Genomic DNA, 15,364 nt, shown 5'->3' with positions numbered 1-15,364 from the left:
GTGTGTGTGTGTGTGTGTGTGTGTGTGTGATGTATATGTATGTTTTCATATGTGGGTGTGTGGACCTGTATACTAGCCCATGTATAAGGTTGATATTGGCTACTTTCTTCTCAGTCACTTTCCATCTATTTTTGAGGCAGGGTATCTCACTGAGTATTCCAGTTCAGTTAGGCGGGCTGGCCAGTAAGCTCTAGCAATCCTCTCTCTTCCCTCCACCAGAACCGGGGTTATAGGTGTGTATCACCATACTCAGCTATATCATTATTATTGTTATGTTTTTTGTTTTTCAAGATAGCACTTCTCTGTGTAGCCCTGGCCATCCTGGAGCTTGCTCTGTAGATCAGGCTGGCCTCACACTTAGAGATTTACCTGCCTTTGCTGCCCCCATGTTGGGATTAAAGGCGTACCACTGCCTGGACATACTCAGCTTTTAAAAAAACCAATTTATTTTATGTGTATGCCTGTCTTTGTGTGTGCCTGCACTTAGATGCAGTACCCACAGAAGCCAGTAGAGGGCATCAGATCCCCCTAGGATAGAAGTTACAGGCAGTTTTGAATCAGCTCTCTGCAAAAGCAGGAAGTGCTCTGAGCCTCCTACCATCTCTCCAGCCTCCTACCTTTTTAAAGAACAGCAGCAAAACTGCTGTTTAAAATCCAAAGGGATGGATTTCTGGCCTGTGAAGAAATTCCATTGAGTCTTACGCCCATGCCAGCTGCAGCTGAGTGTGTCAGGAAGTGTACTCAGGTGACTGGGAAGGGACACAGATGTTTCCAGAACTTTCCTGGCAAGCCAGACTGAGAGCATCGGTTGCAATTGTAGATTCCTCACTCTCTACTTACCCAACATTTGTATGCAAGCATGAAGTGCATCCCTGAGCGCCAGCCAGCATGCTGGTGTGTACCTCCTGGGAGGACACATGAGTGCAAAGACATCAATCCACGGCTTGGAGATTACAAGAAAAGAGAAAGGGGAATGTCAGCTGCTGGCTGGAACTCTGCAGCTGGCCTGGTCGACACTCTCCACCGGGGAAAGCCTTCAGCCAAAATAATTGAGAATCTTGTAAAGATAACTTTCCCATGGAGCCAAAAAGAATGCTGGCCCAGGGAGACAAAAGACACGCATGGTCATTCATAAAACAGCCTTTGTCTATTCAGGGCGACTTCAGTTCTTGGCTCCGCGGGCCAAGGGGAAGAAAGAACAAGGAGGAATTTTTACTGAGTTACTCTCTCAGTGAACTGAGCTTTCTATGAAGGAATTGAAGCCAGCTTCATTCAGAACTTTTGTTTTTAAAGCAGGGCTTGTTTTAAGTTAGAGACACGGAATGAAAAATGATTTTGACAGTGGTTCCAGGAAACCTTTTAATAATTGATGTTTAAAGCTGAATTCAATCCAGGGGAATGAAGGGGTTCTTGTTTGTTTGTTTGTTTGTTTGTTTTTTGAATGTTTTCTATTAGCATATATTAAGTGTCAATGATACCGGGTTTCATTTTGACATTTTCATACACGTATATAGTGTGTTCTAACCATATTCTCTCCTCTTTCTGGTCCTTCTCACAATCCTTCTTGTTTTCATTCTCTTCCAAACTAACAAACTACTCCCTTCCTGATTTCATATCTTTGTGTGTGTGTGTGTGTGTGTGTGTGTGTGCACCTGTGTGTGCACCTGTGTGTGTCCCAGTGAGATTCTATAGGGCTGCCTACAGGAGGAGTGTGGGTGAGGGTTTGCTTGTGGAAGTATGGGTATCTTTTCAGTGGCAACGCCACTGAAGAAGTGTCTATTTCACTGGGGGTGCTTAGCTTTTAAGTAGGGATTATTTGTCTGAAAAATGGACATTAAACATCTGTCTACTCCACAGTCACAATCCCTGCCCTCAGCCCACAGTAGCAAATGACCACAAGAGGAGGTCTACTATCTATATGCACTGAGTTTTGAAGGTTTTAAGGCTTTTCCTGAGTTTGTTTTTGTTTTTGTTTTGTTTTGTTTTGTTTTGTTTTTTTGGTTTTTTGTTTTAAGGATGCCTACGCTTGGTAGCTCATCTAAAGCCATCCGTTGGCAACTGGAATAGGGCCAGCTGCACAGAAAAGGCTCCTCCGAAACAGAGCAACATTCCTCCAGGGGCCTCCCACCCCGTTGGCATGAGCACTTGGAGTTATGATCAAATGTTTATTAGCCATGCTCCTGGCTGGGCTGTCTTAACAGAGGGAGAATAACGCATGGAGGGAAGCATGGCTCGTCACCGGAAAACATCTGCTCTCTAATTACACAGGGCGCTTTCCAAGCACCCCTCCCTCCCATTCCTCCGCCCTGATGCCTGTGCTTCTTTCGCAACTGCATTTAGGCATGGCGTTTCCATTGCTGCTCCAGTCTAGGGAGGAAGCCCGTAGCCAGTGAGTCAGATTTGTAACTCGTGAAAAGGATTACGTGAGTTAAGTAAGAGCAGATGCCCTGATATACGGTTAGTCAGAGGCAGCAGAGGAGGGCACTTGTCAACTCTACTCACACTGTTTGAGTCCCTCCATTTTCCATTGCGGTAACAAAATACCCCAAAGCACGTCAATCAAAAGCGTAGATCTTTATTCTCCTTGTGGCTCTGGAGGTGGGAAAGTTCAAGAGCACAGTGCTGTTTCTGCTGGTGCCGTTGTAATGGCATAGCTTTGCCAAAGATGCGATGTCGCCATAAGAGTGCATGAGTCAGTTCAGATCTACCCTCTTCTTACTAACCCACCAGTAACCTCCTGGTAACCCCATCCTGATGACCTCGTTCAATTCTCAATACCTTTCCAAGGTCCCAGCTTCAAACACTGTTGACTCAATGACTGTGGAGATTCGATTTCTATCTAGCACATGGAATCTGGGGAGACAGATGCAAGCCGTGACACTTCGCCATTAAGATTCCTTTTTCCTCGGTGGCTTTAGTTTGTGTCAGGTTGACAGTAACTAACTCACATGATATCCAAGCACGAGGACCTGAGTTTAAAGCCCAGAACCCACTGAAAGCAGATGCAATAGTGGCTCTTGCCATCTGTGGCTCTAGTGCTTCCATTGAGAGATGGGGGATGGAGACAGGAGAGTCCACAGTTCATAAGCCAGCTATCTCAATTTATATAGTGGTAAAAAATAAGAGACTCTGTCTCAGACAAGGTGGAAGTGGAGAACTGATGTCTTACTTAAAGTTTAGTTGCTGTGAAGAGACACTTTGACCAGGACAACTCCTATAAAAAGAACAACACTTAATTGAGACTGACTTACAGGTTAGCCCATTGTCAGGGCAGGAAGCATGGCAGCGTACAGGCAGACGTGGTGTTGGAGGTTCAACATCTCGATCTGCAGGCAGCAGAAGGAGACTGTATACCACCACCCTGGGCATAGCTTGAGCATAGGAAACCTCAAAGCCCACAAAAACCACAGTGACACACTTCCTCCAACAAGGCCACACCTCCTAATAGTACCATTCCATATGACCCAAGCATTGAAACACATGAGTCTGTGGAGGCCAGGCCATTCCTATTCAAACCACCATGACACCTGTCTTCTGAACTCTACACACACAGCATAGCACATACATACCTACACACACACACACATACCACATGTTAGAACAGTTGCATCAGGTAAGTTTAGCTTTTGGTACTAAGTATCCTGTCGCATCTCAACACCTTTAAGTATAGTGCTGACTCCCATACTCCATATGTAACATGGCGGTGCACACCTTTAATCCCAGCACTCAGGAGTCTGAAACAGGTGGGTCTCTGTGAGTTTATGGACAGCCTGGTCTCCCTGGTGAATTACAGAACAACCAGGGCTTATGTAGAGGGGCCCTGCCCATCTCAAAAAAGAAGTTGAAAGAAGTCTATGAAGTCAGTGATTCAGCGGTCTTAATTATCCAAGTGAGCAGCGATCTCAATTAAATAGTAATGGAGATTTGGTTTGTTGATGCACTTTTAAATTTTATTACATCTTATATATTTCTGGATTACATCTTATATATTTATATATCACATATGTGTCATGGCACATATGTGACCATCAGAGGACAATTATCAAAAATTGGTTTTCTCCTTCCACCATGTGGGTCTCAGGATTGATCTCAGATTCTCAGGCTTGGCAACAAACCAAGTCTTCATGGCCATCTTACCAGTCGTACGTTTGTTTGTTTGTTTGTTTTTAACTGGTTAACGATTTGGTGCTGGGAATTAAGACATTCCAAGCATGGGCTCCATTGCTGGGCTATAATGCTAGGCCTGAGTTTGATTGTAAAAAGCAAACAGACAATTATTTTGTTGAACAGAGCATGGACCCCGGCAGTATGTTTAGAAATTTTTCAAATGATTCTATAGAGTTTTTCTGGGTCTATACAATACTCTGTCCACCTGAGCACATTAGCCACGGAAGACACTGTCTCTACTAAAAAGGGAAGGGCAGACATGTCCATGGCCAGAGCATCTAGCTGACACCTTCGCCATGTGTTTCCATTTTCCTTTGCTTCTAAGTGGAGACAAGCAGGCCATGGTATGTGTCAGAGGTACTACAAGGACAGTGGTGTTGGCTCTGGTACAGAGGTTGAACAGAGAGGACCACATCTTACTATGTAGGAAACAGAATCATGACTGTAGGTAGCCAATTATTTTTTCCCTCATCATTTGCATATTGCATCCCTGACTGGCCTTTCTTTTTCAGGGACCATAGGCGTGAATGAAGATGATATTGTGACCCCAGGTACAGGAGATGGCATGGTGCCCCCAGGTATAGAAGACAAAATAACAACCACAGGTGCTACTGGAGGGCTGAATGAATCTACTGGCAAGGCACCTCTGGTGAGTGTCTAGGGAAAGGGGGAGTTGGCCTCAAAAACAGGCTGTCACATGCCAGGGTATGATGTATGTTTATGTAGGAAAACAGCTCCATACAAGGAAATGGTGGTGTGGTTCACGACGGTGACATGGGTCTCATTCAGGGACAAGAGAGCTGCTATGTTGGCACAGACTATTTGAAAGCAATAGACCACATCTTCTCATGGGCTGGAGAAACAGCTCAGTGGTTAAAAGCACTGACTATTCTTCCAGAGGTCCTGAGTTCAATTCCCAGCAACCACACCCACACGGTGGCTCACAACCATCTGTAATGGGATCTGATGCCCTCTTCTGCTTTGTCTGAAGAGATTGACAGTAGTCAAAAAAATAGACCACATCTTCACAAAATAGCAAGAAACCAGCTTAGAGCTGGGCGTGGTGGTGCATGCCTTTGATCCCAGCACTTGGGAGGCAGAGGCAGNCGGATTTCTGAGTTCNAGGCCAGCCTGGTCTACAGAGTGAGTTCCAGGACAGCAAGGGCTATACAGAGAAACCCTGTCTCGAAAAACCAAAAAAAAAAAAAAAGAAAAGAAAAGAAAAGAAAGAAACCAGCTTAGTATTTGCAACCTTGAGGTGGGGCATGTAATATCACTGTAATTCTAGTATCCAGGAGGCAGATATCTGTAGATGTGTATCCTATGATATGGTTGCTATAACTGCAAATAGTAAAATAATTCCTGTAGCCTGGTTTACACAGTGAGTTCCAGGACAGCCAGGGCTTCATAGTAAAATTCTGCTCAATCAAACAAACAAACAAATGAATTAAAAAGGACTGGATTCAGGGAATTTTGGTAGGTACCTGGGGAGGGGCAATGCCTTTATCCGAAAAGGGTATGAAAGCCCCAAACCAGTTTCACCCAACCTCGCCCTGTGTATCTCTTCATCCAAATTGTTTGCTCTGTCCTTGGTGTTAAACAAAGAAAAAGTTTAAAAGCCAGCACTGGGCTGGGGGAATGGCTCTCGGTAACAGGAATGCCTTGCAAGCATGAGGACCTGAGTTCAATCCCCAGGACTCATAAAGGCCAGATCTGATGATATATGGTACTTGCCCTAACTCTGGGGAGGCAGGGAAAAGTGGGTCCCTGGGGTGTGCTGGCCAGCTAGCCTAGCCTAATTCACAAGCCCCATGTCAGTGAGAGACTTATGTCACAGAACAATAAACACACATTCCCGTATGTATGTCCACCCCAACTCCTGCACACATTTATACTTAAAACTAGAAACACTTTGTAGTCTTCCACTGTCATGGAATGGCTGTGAGTTCTGGCAGTCTCCGTGCCTTCTTGATTTAGGATTTATCTTAACATTTGAGATTCATTTCTGGGGCTGGCAAGATGGCTCAGCAGTTAGGAGCACTGACTGCTCTTCCAAAGGTCCTGAGTTCAAATCCCAGGAACCGCATGGTGGCTCACAACCATCTGTAATGAGATCTGACATGTGTGTCTGAAGACAGCGACAATAAGACAATTGTACTTATTTATAATAATAAATAAATCTTTGGGCCGAAGCGAACAGGGCCAACCCGAGTGAGCAGAGGTCCTAAAATTCCATTTCCAACAACCACGTGAAAGCTCACAACCATCTGTAAAGATACAGTGTACTCACATATATATAAAAAAATTGAAATACATCTTTTAAAAAATTCATTTCTGGATTGAACCTGGTTTTAGTATCCATCTCCAACTCCATTTTGGTTTGGTTTGGTTTGGTTTGGTTTGGTTTGGTTTGGTTTGGTTTGGTTTGGTTTCCACCTGGAATTTATGCATTTTTTGTTTGTTTGTTTTAATGTATGCTACCTTAACATCTTTCCTGCGGGAAGGCAGACACTGTACATTTTAAACCTTCAGGATTTATCTTCTCTCTTTCTTTCCTCACTTCTAACAGGTACCAACACAGAGAGAGAGTGGGACGAAGCCTCCCTTAGAGGAACTGTCCACCTCAGGAACCTCAGACCATGATCACAAAGAACACGAGAGTACAACCACTGTCAAAGTGGTAACTAGCCACTCTGTGGACAAGAAAACAAGTCACCCCAATAGAGGTGGGTCCAAGAGGCGGGACTAAGAAAACAAATCCCGCCGGGGCGTGGTGGCGCACTTGGGAGGCAGAGGCAGGCGGATTTCTGAGTTCGAAGGCCAACCTGGTCTATAGAGTGAGTTCCAGGACAGCCAAGGCTACACAGAGAAACCCTGTCTCGAAAAAAAAAAAAAGAAGAAGAAGAAAGGAAGGAAGGAAGAATCCCACACCAGGTTTTGTATGAAGGATCCAGAATCCAGTGTAGCAGCTGTCAAATTAGATTTAGTTTATTGGCTTTCTGGAGGTATCTCTTAACCTTGAATGATACCTAGCGGTAGCTCCCTACAAGGGCCAGTCACTGGCTCCCTGTGTGGTATTGCCGCCCCACTGTTAAGAACCTTGTATTGGGGCTGGAAAGATGGCTCACTGGCCAAGCACACAAATGCTTTAAGAGTTCAGTTCCCAGCATCTCACAATGCCTCTGTCTTCTGAGGGTGCCAGACGCAAACGCAGACACATAACAAAAGTAAAATAAATATTTGAAAAGGAAAAACATCTTGCCTAAGACGGGTTCTATGGCTTAGTAGGTCAGCAGGTAAAGAAAGAGGCTTGCTGCCAAGCTTGACGACCTGAGTTCAGTCCCTGGAACGTACATGCTTGAAAGCAAAAAACTGAGGCCTAAAAATGTCTCCTGCAGGGCCCCACAGCACAGTGCCCACATACAAGAATGAATAAGTAATAAAAACGTTTAACAAGTCCTGTGTTGACACACAAGAGCAGCAATTCTACACTAAAGTTTCCCACTTTGCATTATGGGTATTGTAAGTCAGACTCACTTGCAGGACTTTGGATGGTGTCCATCATCCAGGCTGGTGCCTACGACCTGAACTGACTTTGTAGCTGAGGCTGGCCTTGAACTCCTGACCATCCTACCTCGACTTTCCAAGTGCTGGGATTCCATAGGCCGCTGTGCCTGACTGAATGTTGTATGTTATTTAATGCAGACTTCAGGTCCAGTTGCCAGTCTGGCCTTCTGAACTCAACACTTTTTTTTTTTTAAATGATTTGTTTTTATTTGATGTGCATTGATGTTTGCCTGCATATATGTTTGTATACGGGTGTTGGATTCCCTGGAACTGGAGTTACAGACAGTCAGCTGCAAGCTGCCATGAAGGTGCTGGGAATTGAACCCAGGTCCTGGAAGAGCAGCCAACACATCCAGCCACTAATCCATCTCTCCAGCCCCTCTAAAGCACTTAGTCTAAGGCTTTAAAAAATGATTTTAGACCCAGGTTTGGTAGTACATGTCCATAATGCTCATATTCTGAGGCACAAAGTTGCTAATTAGAGGCCAGCCTGGGCTACATAGTAAGACTTTATCTTACAAAATAGCCACATGGGGCTATATGAGATGCTGTCTCAGAAACAAAACAAAAGCTTCCACATTTGTGCATACCACCATGTACATATCACTGTCCACAGTATTTAACACCTGGAAGCAACAGTGTTCACAAACAAGTGAAAAATGTAATATCTACGCATGGTGGAATATCACCTAGCTTTAAAATAGAAAGAAATGCTGGCATATGCTACAAAACACACGAGGCAGATTCACACTTAAAAGGTTTATGTTGGCCAAGCATGGTAGTACAGACCTTTAATCTCAGGACTCAGGAGGCAGAGGCAGGAGGGTCCCTGAATGTGAGGGCAGCTCCATCTACAGAATGAGTTCTAGACAAGCCAGGGCTACACAGTGAGGTCCTGTTTCAAAACAAAACACAAAACCATCATTAGTGTCATGATTTTCTTGTTTTATACATTTTGCTCCTATTTCATCAAGCTGGGTAGGGGTTCTGTTTGGTTGAATGGCTGGTTATTTTGGGGTGCTCTGGGTCTAATCCAGCCCCTTCCTCGGCTAGGCAACTGCTCTGTCTACCACTGAGTTACACCCTGTGAAGTGCTTTGAAGTGCATGAAAAGCTTGCCAGAAGCTGTTAAGAGAGCATTCACGTTAAATGGCAGAACCAAGTCAGGCTCAGGGAGGAAAGAACAAGGAGGGAGTGTTTCAACACATTTCGAAAGCGTGCAGGATTTCTCCTTTCTATGGTGACTCAGCGTCTAACTAGCAGAAAAAGCCCGTCTTCCCCTTTCTCTGAGTACGCCTGCTACTCACCCTTCTCTTAGGTGTTAGAGGGATGGTTCAGTGGCTAAAAACACTTGCTGTTCTTTGCAGAGGACCAGGGTTCAGCTCCTAGCAACCACATACCAGCTAACAACCATCTGTAACTCCAGTTCCAAGAGGATCCAACACCTTCTGGCCACTCAGGCATGTGGTGCACACACACACACACATACACACACACACTCTCTCTCTCTCTCTCTCTCTCTCTCACACACACACACACACACACACACACAAATAAATTTGGGCTGGAGAGGTGGCTCAGCTGTTAAAGGTGAGGTTCACCACCTAAACTAAATCTTTGTTTAAAAAAGTAGTTGAGCTGGGCGTGGTGGTGCACGTCTTTAGTCCCAGCACTCAGGAGGCAGAGGCAGGCAGATTTCTGAGTTCAAGGCCAGCCTGATCTACAAAGTGAGCTCCAGAACAGCCAGGGCTATACAGAGAAACCCTGTCTCAAAAAGTTGAGCATAGGGTACCTGTAATCTTAGCACTGAGAGGAAGAACTCGAGAGGGTGTGCATTGTTGCTCAACTGGGATGCTAGAGGAAACCTCCAAGAACAGAAGTGAAGAGTCACAAGGGACCAGTTCGCACTCAGCCTAGCAGGGCTGGCTGCTGCCCCATGAGGCATACATAGGTCTGATATCAAAGAAGAATGGAGTAGCTAGCAGGAGGCGGGCAGGTTACCCTTCCCAGATTAGAAGCCTCCTGGGAAAGTAAGTGTTCAAATGCAGCCTCTCATTCTGCATTTTCCAGGATCTTGATAAAAAGGTGAGGCAGCCACACACCTGGATTCTTTTGCTATCTCAAGGCGGCGCCAAAGTTTTCCCATTGTTTATCTCACAGTCCTGGGACTTAGTGTCCTTGGCTGTGAGAGTAAGATAAGACAAAATCCAACGGGTGCAAACATAGAGGGAGCCTGTAGCTGGGAAGTAGCAGCCGCAAATTGATGGGAATAGTCACAAAGACAGCACTCTGTCAGGGCTGTCTTCTAAAGCCCCCCTCAGGTTTGCTGAGGAAATTACCCTCATTGCATATGGTTTGTAACATTCCACTTAAGGTAAATTTATCTGCCAACTGTTAAATTATAATCATTAAATCCTTATGATTCCCTACCATCTTGTTTTCTTTCCTCTTTATAGATAATGCAGGTGATGAAACGCAGACAACAGATAAGAAAGGTAAATGAGATTTTGGTATTCCTTTGGTATTTCTGTGAATGTTTTTTTCTTTCTTTTTTTTTTTTTTTCAAAGAATTCCATTCTTTCTTGGATCTCAAACTGTAAACAGAATGCAACATCTTCCCTCTCTCTCTCTCTTTCATCTCTTCCTTTCTCCCTCCCTTCTTCCCTCTTTGAAGGGGTGGGAATTGAACCCAGGACTTTAGGCTAGCTAAGCCAGTGCTCTAGCACTAAGCCGCATTCCCAGACCACTTCTAACTTTTTACTTTGAGACAGTCTCACTAAGTTTCCTCAGGCTGACTGCTCTGCCAGGCCCAGCACCGTCATCTTTCTAGTTACTAAGAGAAAAAAGGAAAGCATGTATATTTGAAAAGAAATCGGACTGGGGGCATAGCTCAGTTGTAACTCTGTTAGTATGGGAAGCCAAGACTACATAAATATGTATTTCTGCATGCATACAAACACACACACACACCTCCACCCCACACCACACTTGGTGTATTTACTTAATGGCAGCTGTGGGGAATAACAACATATCAGTTACTCTATTATAATGACTAAGCTCTCATCTTTCTTCTTTGTTACAGTAATAATTAGTTTTCCCACTTAATGTTGGCTGTAAGTTTTCATACATTTTTTAATGTATTACACCTACTTCCTTATGTTGAAGCATGTTCCTTCTCTTCTGAGTTTTCCGGGGCCATAAAGAAGCATGCCCATCAACAATGAAGCCAGTGTGTTCTGTGTGATAAATCTAGGGAACCTCTTGATTCACAAGATGGGATTAGACCAGGGCTGGAGCTGGGGCCTGGCGGTACTGTGCAGGGCGAGCATGCTCAAGGTCTGGGTTTGCTCTCTGGTACCAAGTCGAGAAAAATGGCTCAGTGTTTCCACACTTGACTCAGCTGGACTTGGGAGACTAGCCGAGCCCATTCCCTGCCAAGAACAGCAGGCAGTTCTGCTACTTGCTTGTGACATGGGATTCAGCACATCTGTTTCTTCCTGGGACTCACACTTTTATCTCCCCCGCCCCATCCATTCAGATGGCTTGCCAGTAGTCACCCTGGTTGGAATCATAGTTGGCGTCTTGTTAGCCCTTGCCATCGTCGGAGGGATCTTCTTTGTGGTTATGAGGAAGATTTCTGGAAGGTTCTCGTAAGTAACTTCTTATCCCCATATGACGTGTAAATGTAGGCAATCCTGCCACTGCTCAAAACCTTTGCGTGCACAGAAACCTCTGCACAAGGTCCTCTAAGAAACCCTTCACCTCTACAGGCGCAGCCTCTGGCGTCTTCCTGGGATGGGTGTCAGTGCACTGGCCTTAGAAGTTTCTGAAAACACAAAACTGACTTCCTCTGAGGTCTGAGCAGATCTGATCTCTTAGTTTTCCAACTGCTCAAATTTGGAAGAAAAATCCCAAGTTTTAACTTATTTCCTAATCTAATTCCTTCCTCTGCCATCAACAGCAGGTGGGCTGGGGGTGGGGGGAAAGCACCGGTCACAGTGCAGAAGCCCCTGTTCTGCTGAGGAAATACGCTGTGCATGTGGGGTGCGGAACGTGTTTTGCATTTAGGTCCCTTCCCCACACCTGTCCCCTCACATCCTTCCACTGTGTAGATCATTAGATCCTCCTGATGTTGACTTTAGGCAGAAAGACTCCCAGTTAAGCTTCCTTTAGAATTCAGAATGTTCCAACTCAGGACCAAAGGAAAACCAGAGAAATATGATGGGTGGGGAGGGGAGAGGATGTGTCATCTATGACTGGGAGGCGCACTGTCCTGCAGCTGTCTGTGCATCATGTTTGTAAATGTCTGGGGTCCTGACCCCTGGCTATGGAAGGTGTGGAGGGGAATACGGGGATGAGGGGGAGGTGCGGCACCAGGTTCCAGGACTGAAGCTACAGAAAAAGACACTAGGATCAATTGACAGTGGGAAAGGGGATCACAATCACAGTAAAAGCAGTAATCATTTTCTTTATTTTCACAGGCCCTAAAGAGCTAAACAGAACAGGTTGTTCTCCCAACACATCTGAAAATAAGAGAGCTTCCAACTTGCCCTGTTCCCCATCCTCTTCCTGTGGAGGAAGATGACCCATGGCATGCCCACCCACCCCACTCACAGCCATGGTGACCCCTCCACTTGGCCAGCAGTACCAAAGGAAAGATACGGGACAAGCCACGGCCCCTTGAAGCATCTGCCTTTGGAAAACAAAATTTTTAATATAAATGTTATGACCGATGATTCAAAAGACAACATGCTTAAAAAATGGAGCAAAGCCGAGACAGTATCGCCAGCTTTAGCAACTGTAACCATGGGTTCACCCTGGCCAGTCTCTGTTACTGTTAAGAGGCATAGAGTGTGGAAATGTTACATCACAGAGGCATGGGTCCTTTTGCAGTTGCCAACTTAGAACTGCAGTTGATACATACACATTCCAGCCCAGTCCGAAGCATCCACTGTACCTTCAGTTCCGGGAAGACACTGCTTTTTTTTTTTTTTTTTTTTTTTTTTTACAAGTCTCCAAACCATCTCTAAGCCTCCGATGAGTTGAGGAGCCACGTCCTCATCTCCCTAGGACTCAAGCCCTCTACTCAGATCAGCTGCACCTTTCTGGATAATAGAGATCTCATCCTAGATGCTGAGAACACTGTTGGATGTCACAAGAGGCTAAAAGGCTCAGCCGCTGTAGAACCAAGAACATTTCAGTAGAAGTGACTCCTGTGTTTGCTTTAGTATAGGAAGTAAGACCGACCAGTTTCTAACACCTGCCTTCTGCTTCTTAGGACAGACAGGGAAAGCAAAAATAATTTTGTATAATCTTAACTGCTTTTATGGGGTGGATGTAAAGGTTTGTGGTTAATAGAAGATATTTCCAGTCTTCGTGACACGGGGACTCAGTGTTGCTGGGACAGAGCTGTAGTGTCTTGGTCGTCTGTGTTGGCACGCAATGCAGTGCAGACATCTTTTCAAATAAAACCTGATTGTGTCCAAGAATGAGGCCAACATTGGATACTTCCATTGACTTTAGATGCCATTTCTGCTGAGATTAGAATTTTTCTTTTCTTTTCTTTTCGGGGTGGGGGGAGTTTAGTTTTTTGAGACAGGGTTACCCCTAGCTGCCTTGAAACTTGTTTTGTAGACCAGGCTAGCCTCAAACTCTGTCTGTATCTACCTCCTTTGTCGTGGGACTAAATGTGTATGCCACCACACCTGACTAAGATCTTTTATTTTTTTATTTTTTGGACAGGGTTTCTCTGTTTAGTCCTGGCTGTCCTGGAACTCACTTTGTAGATGAAGCTGGCCTTAAACTCAGAAATCCGCCTGTCTCTGCCTCCCAAGTACTAGGATTAAAGGCGTGTGCTACAACACATGGCTAGATTGTATCTTTTATACCTAGCTTGCCTGTTGACTTAATGGAGAGAGAAGCATCCAGGGTCACAGGAAGTTCAACCCCAGGGGGGGAAAATGGATCACAGCTTTTACCAATGTCTCTACTAAAACAGAGAACCCAAGACCAAGGAGAGAAATGGGGTGAAAACCAGGGTCATCCTGAGTCGTTTACCCTCTCTGGTATCAGTGGTAGCAAGATCTTCCTTCCCTTGGCTTTCACTTCTCTGTACTATGAGAAGCCTAGGATGAAACAATTTTACCTGTCTCTTGATACTTTCCTAGGAACCTGACTTTGGGTCCAGAGCTCAGCTGAAGAACAGGTGGTGGTAAAGGCAGGAGTCTGCAGGCCAGGGGAGCCATGGCTCCATCCAGAACACACTTCCCACTCGTTCTCCATGGAGACTGCCTTAGTCAGGGGCTGGTCCTCTCTGTCCATCACCTGGCCCTACCACTCTGCTGGACTTCTCTGAACCTGTGCTCATGTGTAAAGGTTGAGTGTTTGCAAGAGTGACCACGTTCCTCTTTCAAAATAAGTGAAGAGTGGGGCTGGTGTGTAAAGGCACACTCTACACAAGCCTGAGGACATGAGTTTGACCCCTGGAACCCGGGGTGACAAGGAGAGAACTGATTCCTTGGACAACCATTCATACTTACATAGGGACACAGTAATAAATAAAAAATTTTAAAAAGGCCGGGAAGTGGTGGTGCACGCTTTTAATCCCAGCACTTGGGAGGCAGAGGCAGGTGGATTTCTGAGTTTGAAGCCAGCCTGGTCTACAGAGTGAGTTCCAGGACAGCCAAGGCACACAGAGAAACTCTATAGATAAGAGAAATGTAGATAGGATTGTCCTTATATCTGAAATTCTTAGGGCCATAAGTATTCAGACTTTGAGGAGAGGGTTGTTTTGAGATAAATTTATTTTCCCCCAAATTTTTATATTCTGTGTGTATGTGTGTTTTGCCAGCGTGTATGTCTGGATCACATGTGTGCCTGGAGCCTGTGGAGGACAGAAGAGGTCATGAGATCCCCTAGAACTGGAGTTACAGACAGTTGTGAGCTGCTACGTGGGTGCTGGGATTAAACCCAGGTCCTCTGGAAGAGCAGCCAATGTTCTTAACTGCTGAGCCATATCTCTAGCCTCTTAAGATAGATTCTTGTCCCAAAACTCAGGCTGCCCTTGAACTCACAAGCCTTCTACCTTAGCATCCCCACTTCTGAGATTACAGGCATTGTGCCTGACTCCAGACATTACAATGTGGAATATTATAGCCACCAGTCGAACATCTCTAATCTAAAACTTTTTATTTTTATTTCATGTACATTGGTGTTTTTGCCTACCTGTGTACGAGGGTGTAAGATCTCCTAGAACTGTAGTTACAGACCACAGTGATCTGTCTGCCATGTGGGTGCTGGGAATTGAACCTGGCTTCTCTGGAAGACCAGCCAATGCTCTTAACCTCTAGTCATCTTAGTCATCTCTACAGCTTCCCCCCTGGCCCCCTTTATCAGATTTCAAAATTGAGAATCCTCAACCTGTCTTCTGGTTTTTTGTTTGTTTGTTTGGCTTTTTTTGTTTTGTTTTTCTTTTTTTTTTTTTTTTTTAAAGATTTATTTATTATATGTAAGTACACTGTAGCTGTCTTCAGACACTCCAGAAGAGGGCGCCAGGTCTCGTTGCGGATGGTTGTGAGCCACCATGTGGTTGCTGGGATTTGAACTCTGGACCTTCGGAAGAGCAGTCAGGT

At 45.1% G+C, this 15,364-nt stretch overlaps 1 protein-coding gene across 1 annotated transcript in view; it reads left to right on the top strand.

The window, feature by feature from the left end:
- Pdpn (podoplanin) overlaps positions 1-13,222 on the top strand; it is a 33,049-nt gene extending 19,827 nt beyond the window's left edge. Inside the window, exons 2-6 of the mRNA XM_021161096.1 lie at positions 4,680-4,816; positions 6,737-6,893; positions 10,190-10,228; positions 11,272-11,383; positions 12,215-13,222. Of these exons, the coding sequence (XP_021016755.1) occupies positions 4,680-4,816; positions 6,737-6,893; positions 10,190-10,228; positions 11,272-11,383; positions 12,215-12,221 (452 nt within the window). The 3' untranslated portion in view covers positions 12,222-13,222. The remainder of the gene's footprint in view (positions 1-4,679; positions 4,817-6,736; positions 6,894-10,189; positions 10,229-11,271; positions 11,384-12,214) is intronic.
- Positions 13,223-15,364: the final 2,142 nt, after the last annotated feature.

Source organism: Mus caroli, chromosome 4 (genome assembly GCF_900094665.2).
Source record: "Mus caroli chromosome 4, CAROLI_EIJ_v1.1, whole genome shotgun sequence".
Classification (NCBI taxonomy): Eukaryota; Metazoa; Chordata; class Mammalia; order Rodentia; family Muridae; genus Mus; species Mus caroli.
The sequence above is the reverse complement of the archived record's forward strand: the minus strand, read 5'-3'. Positions and strand labels throughout refer to the sequence as shown.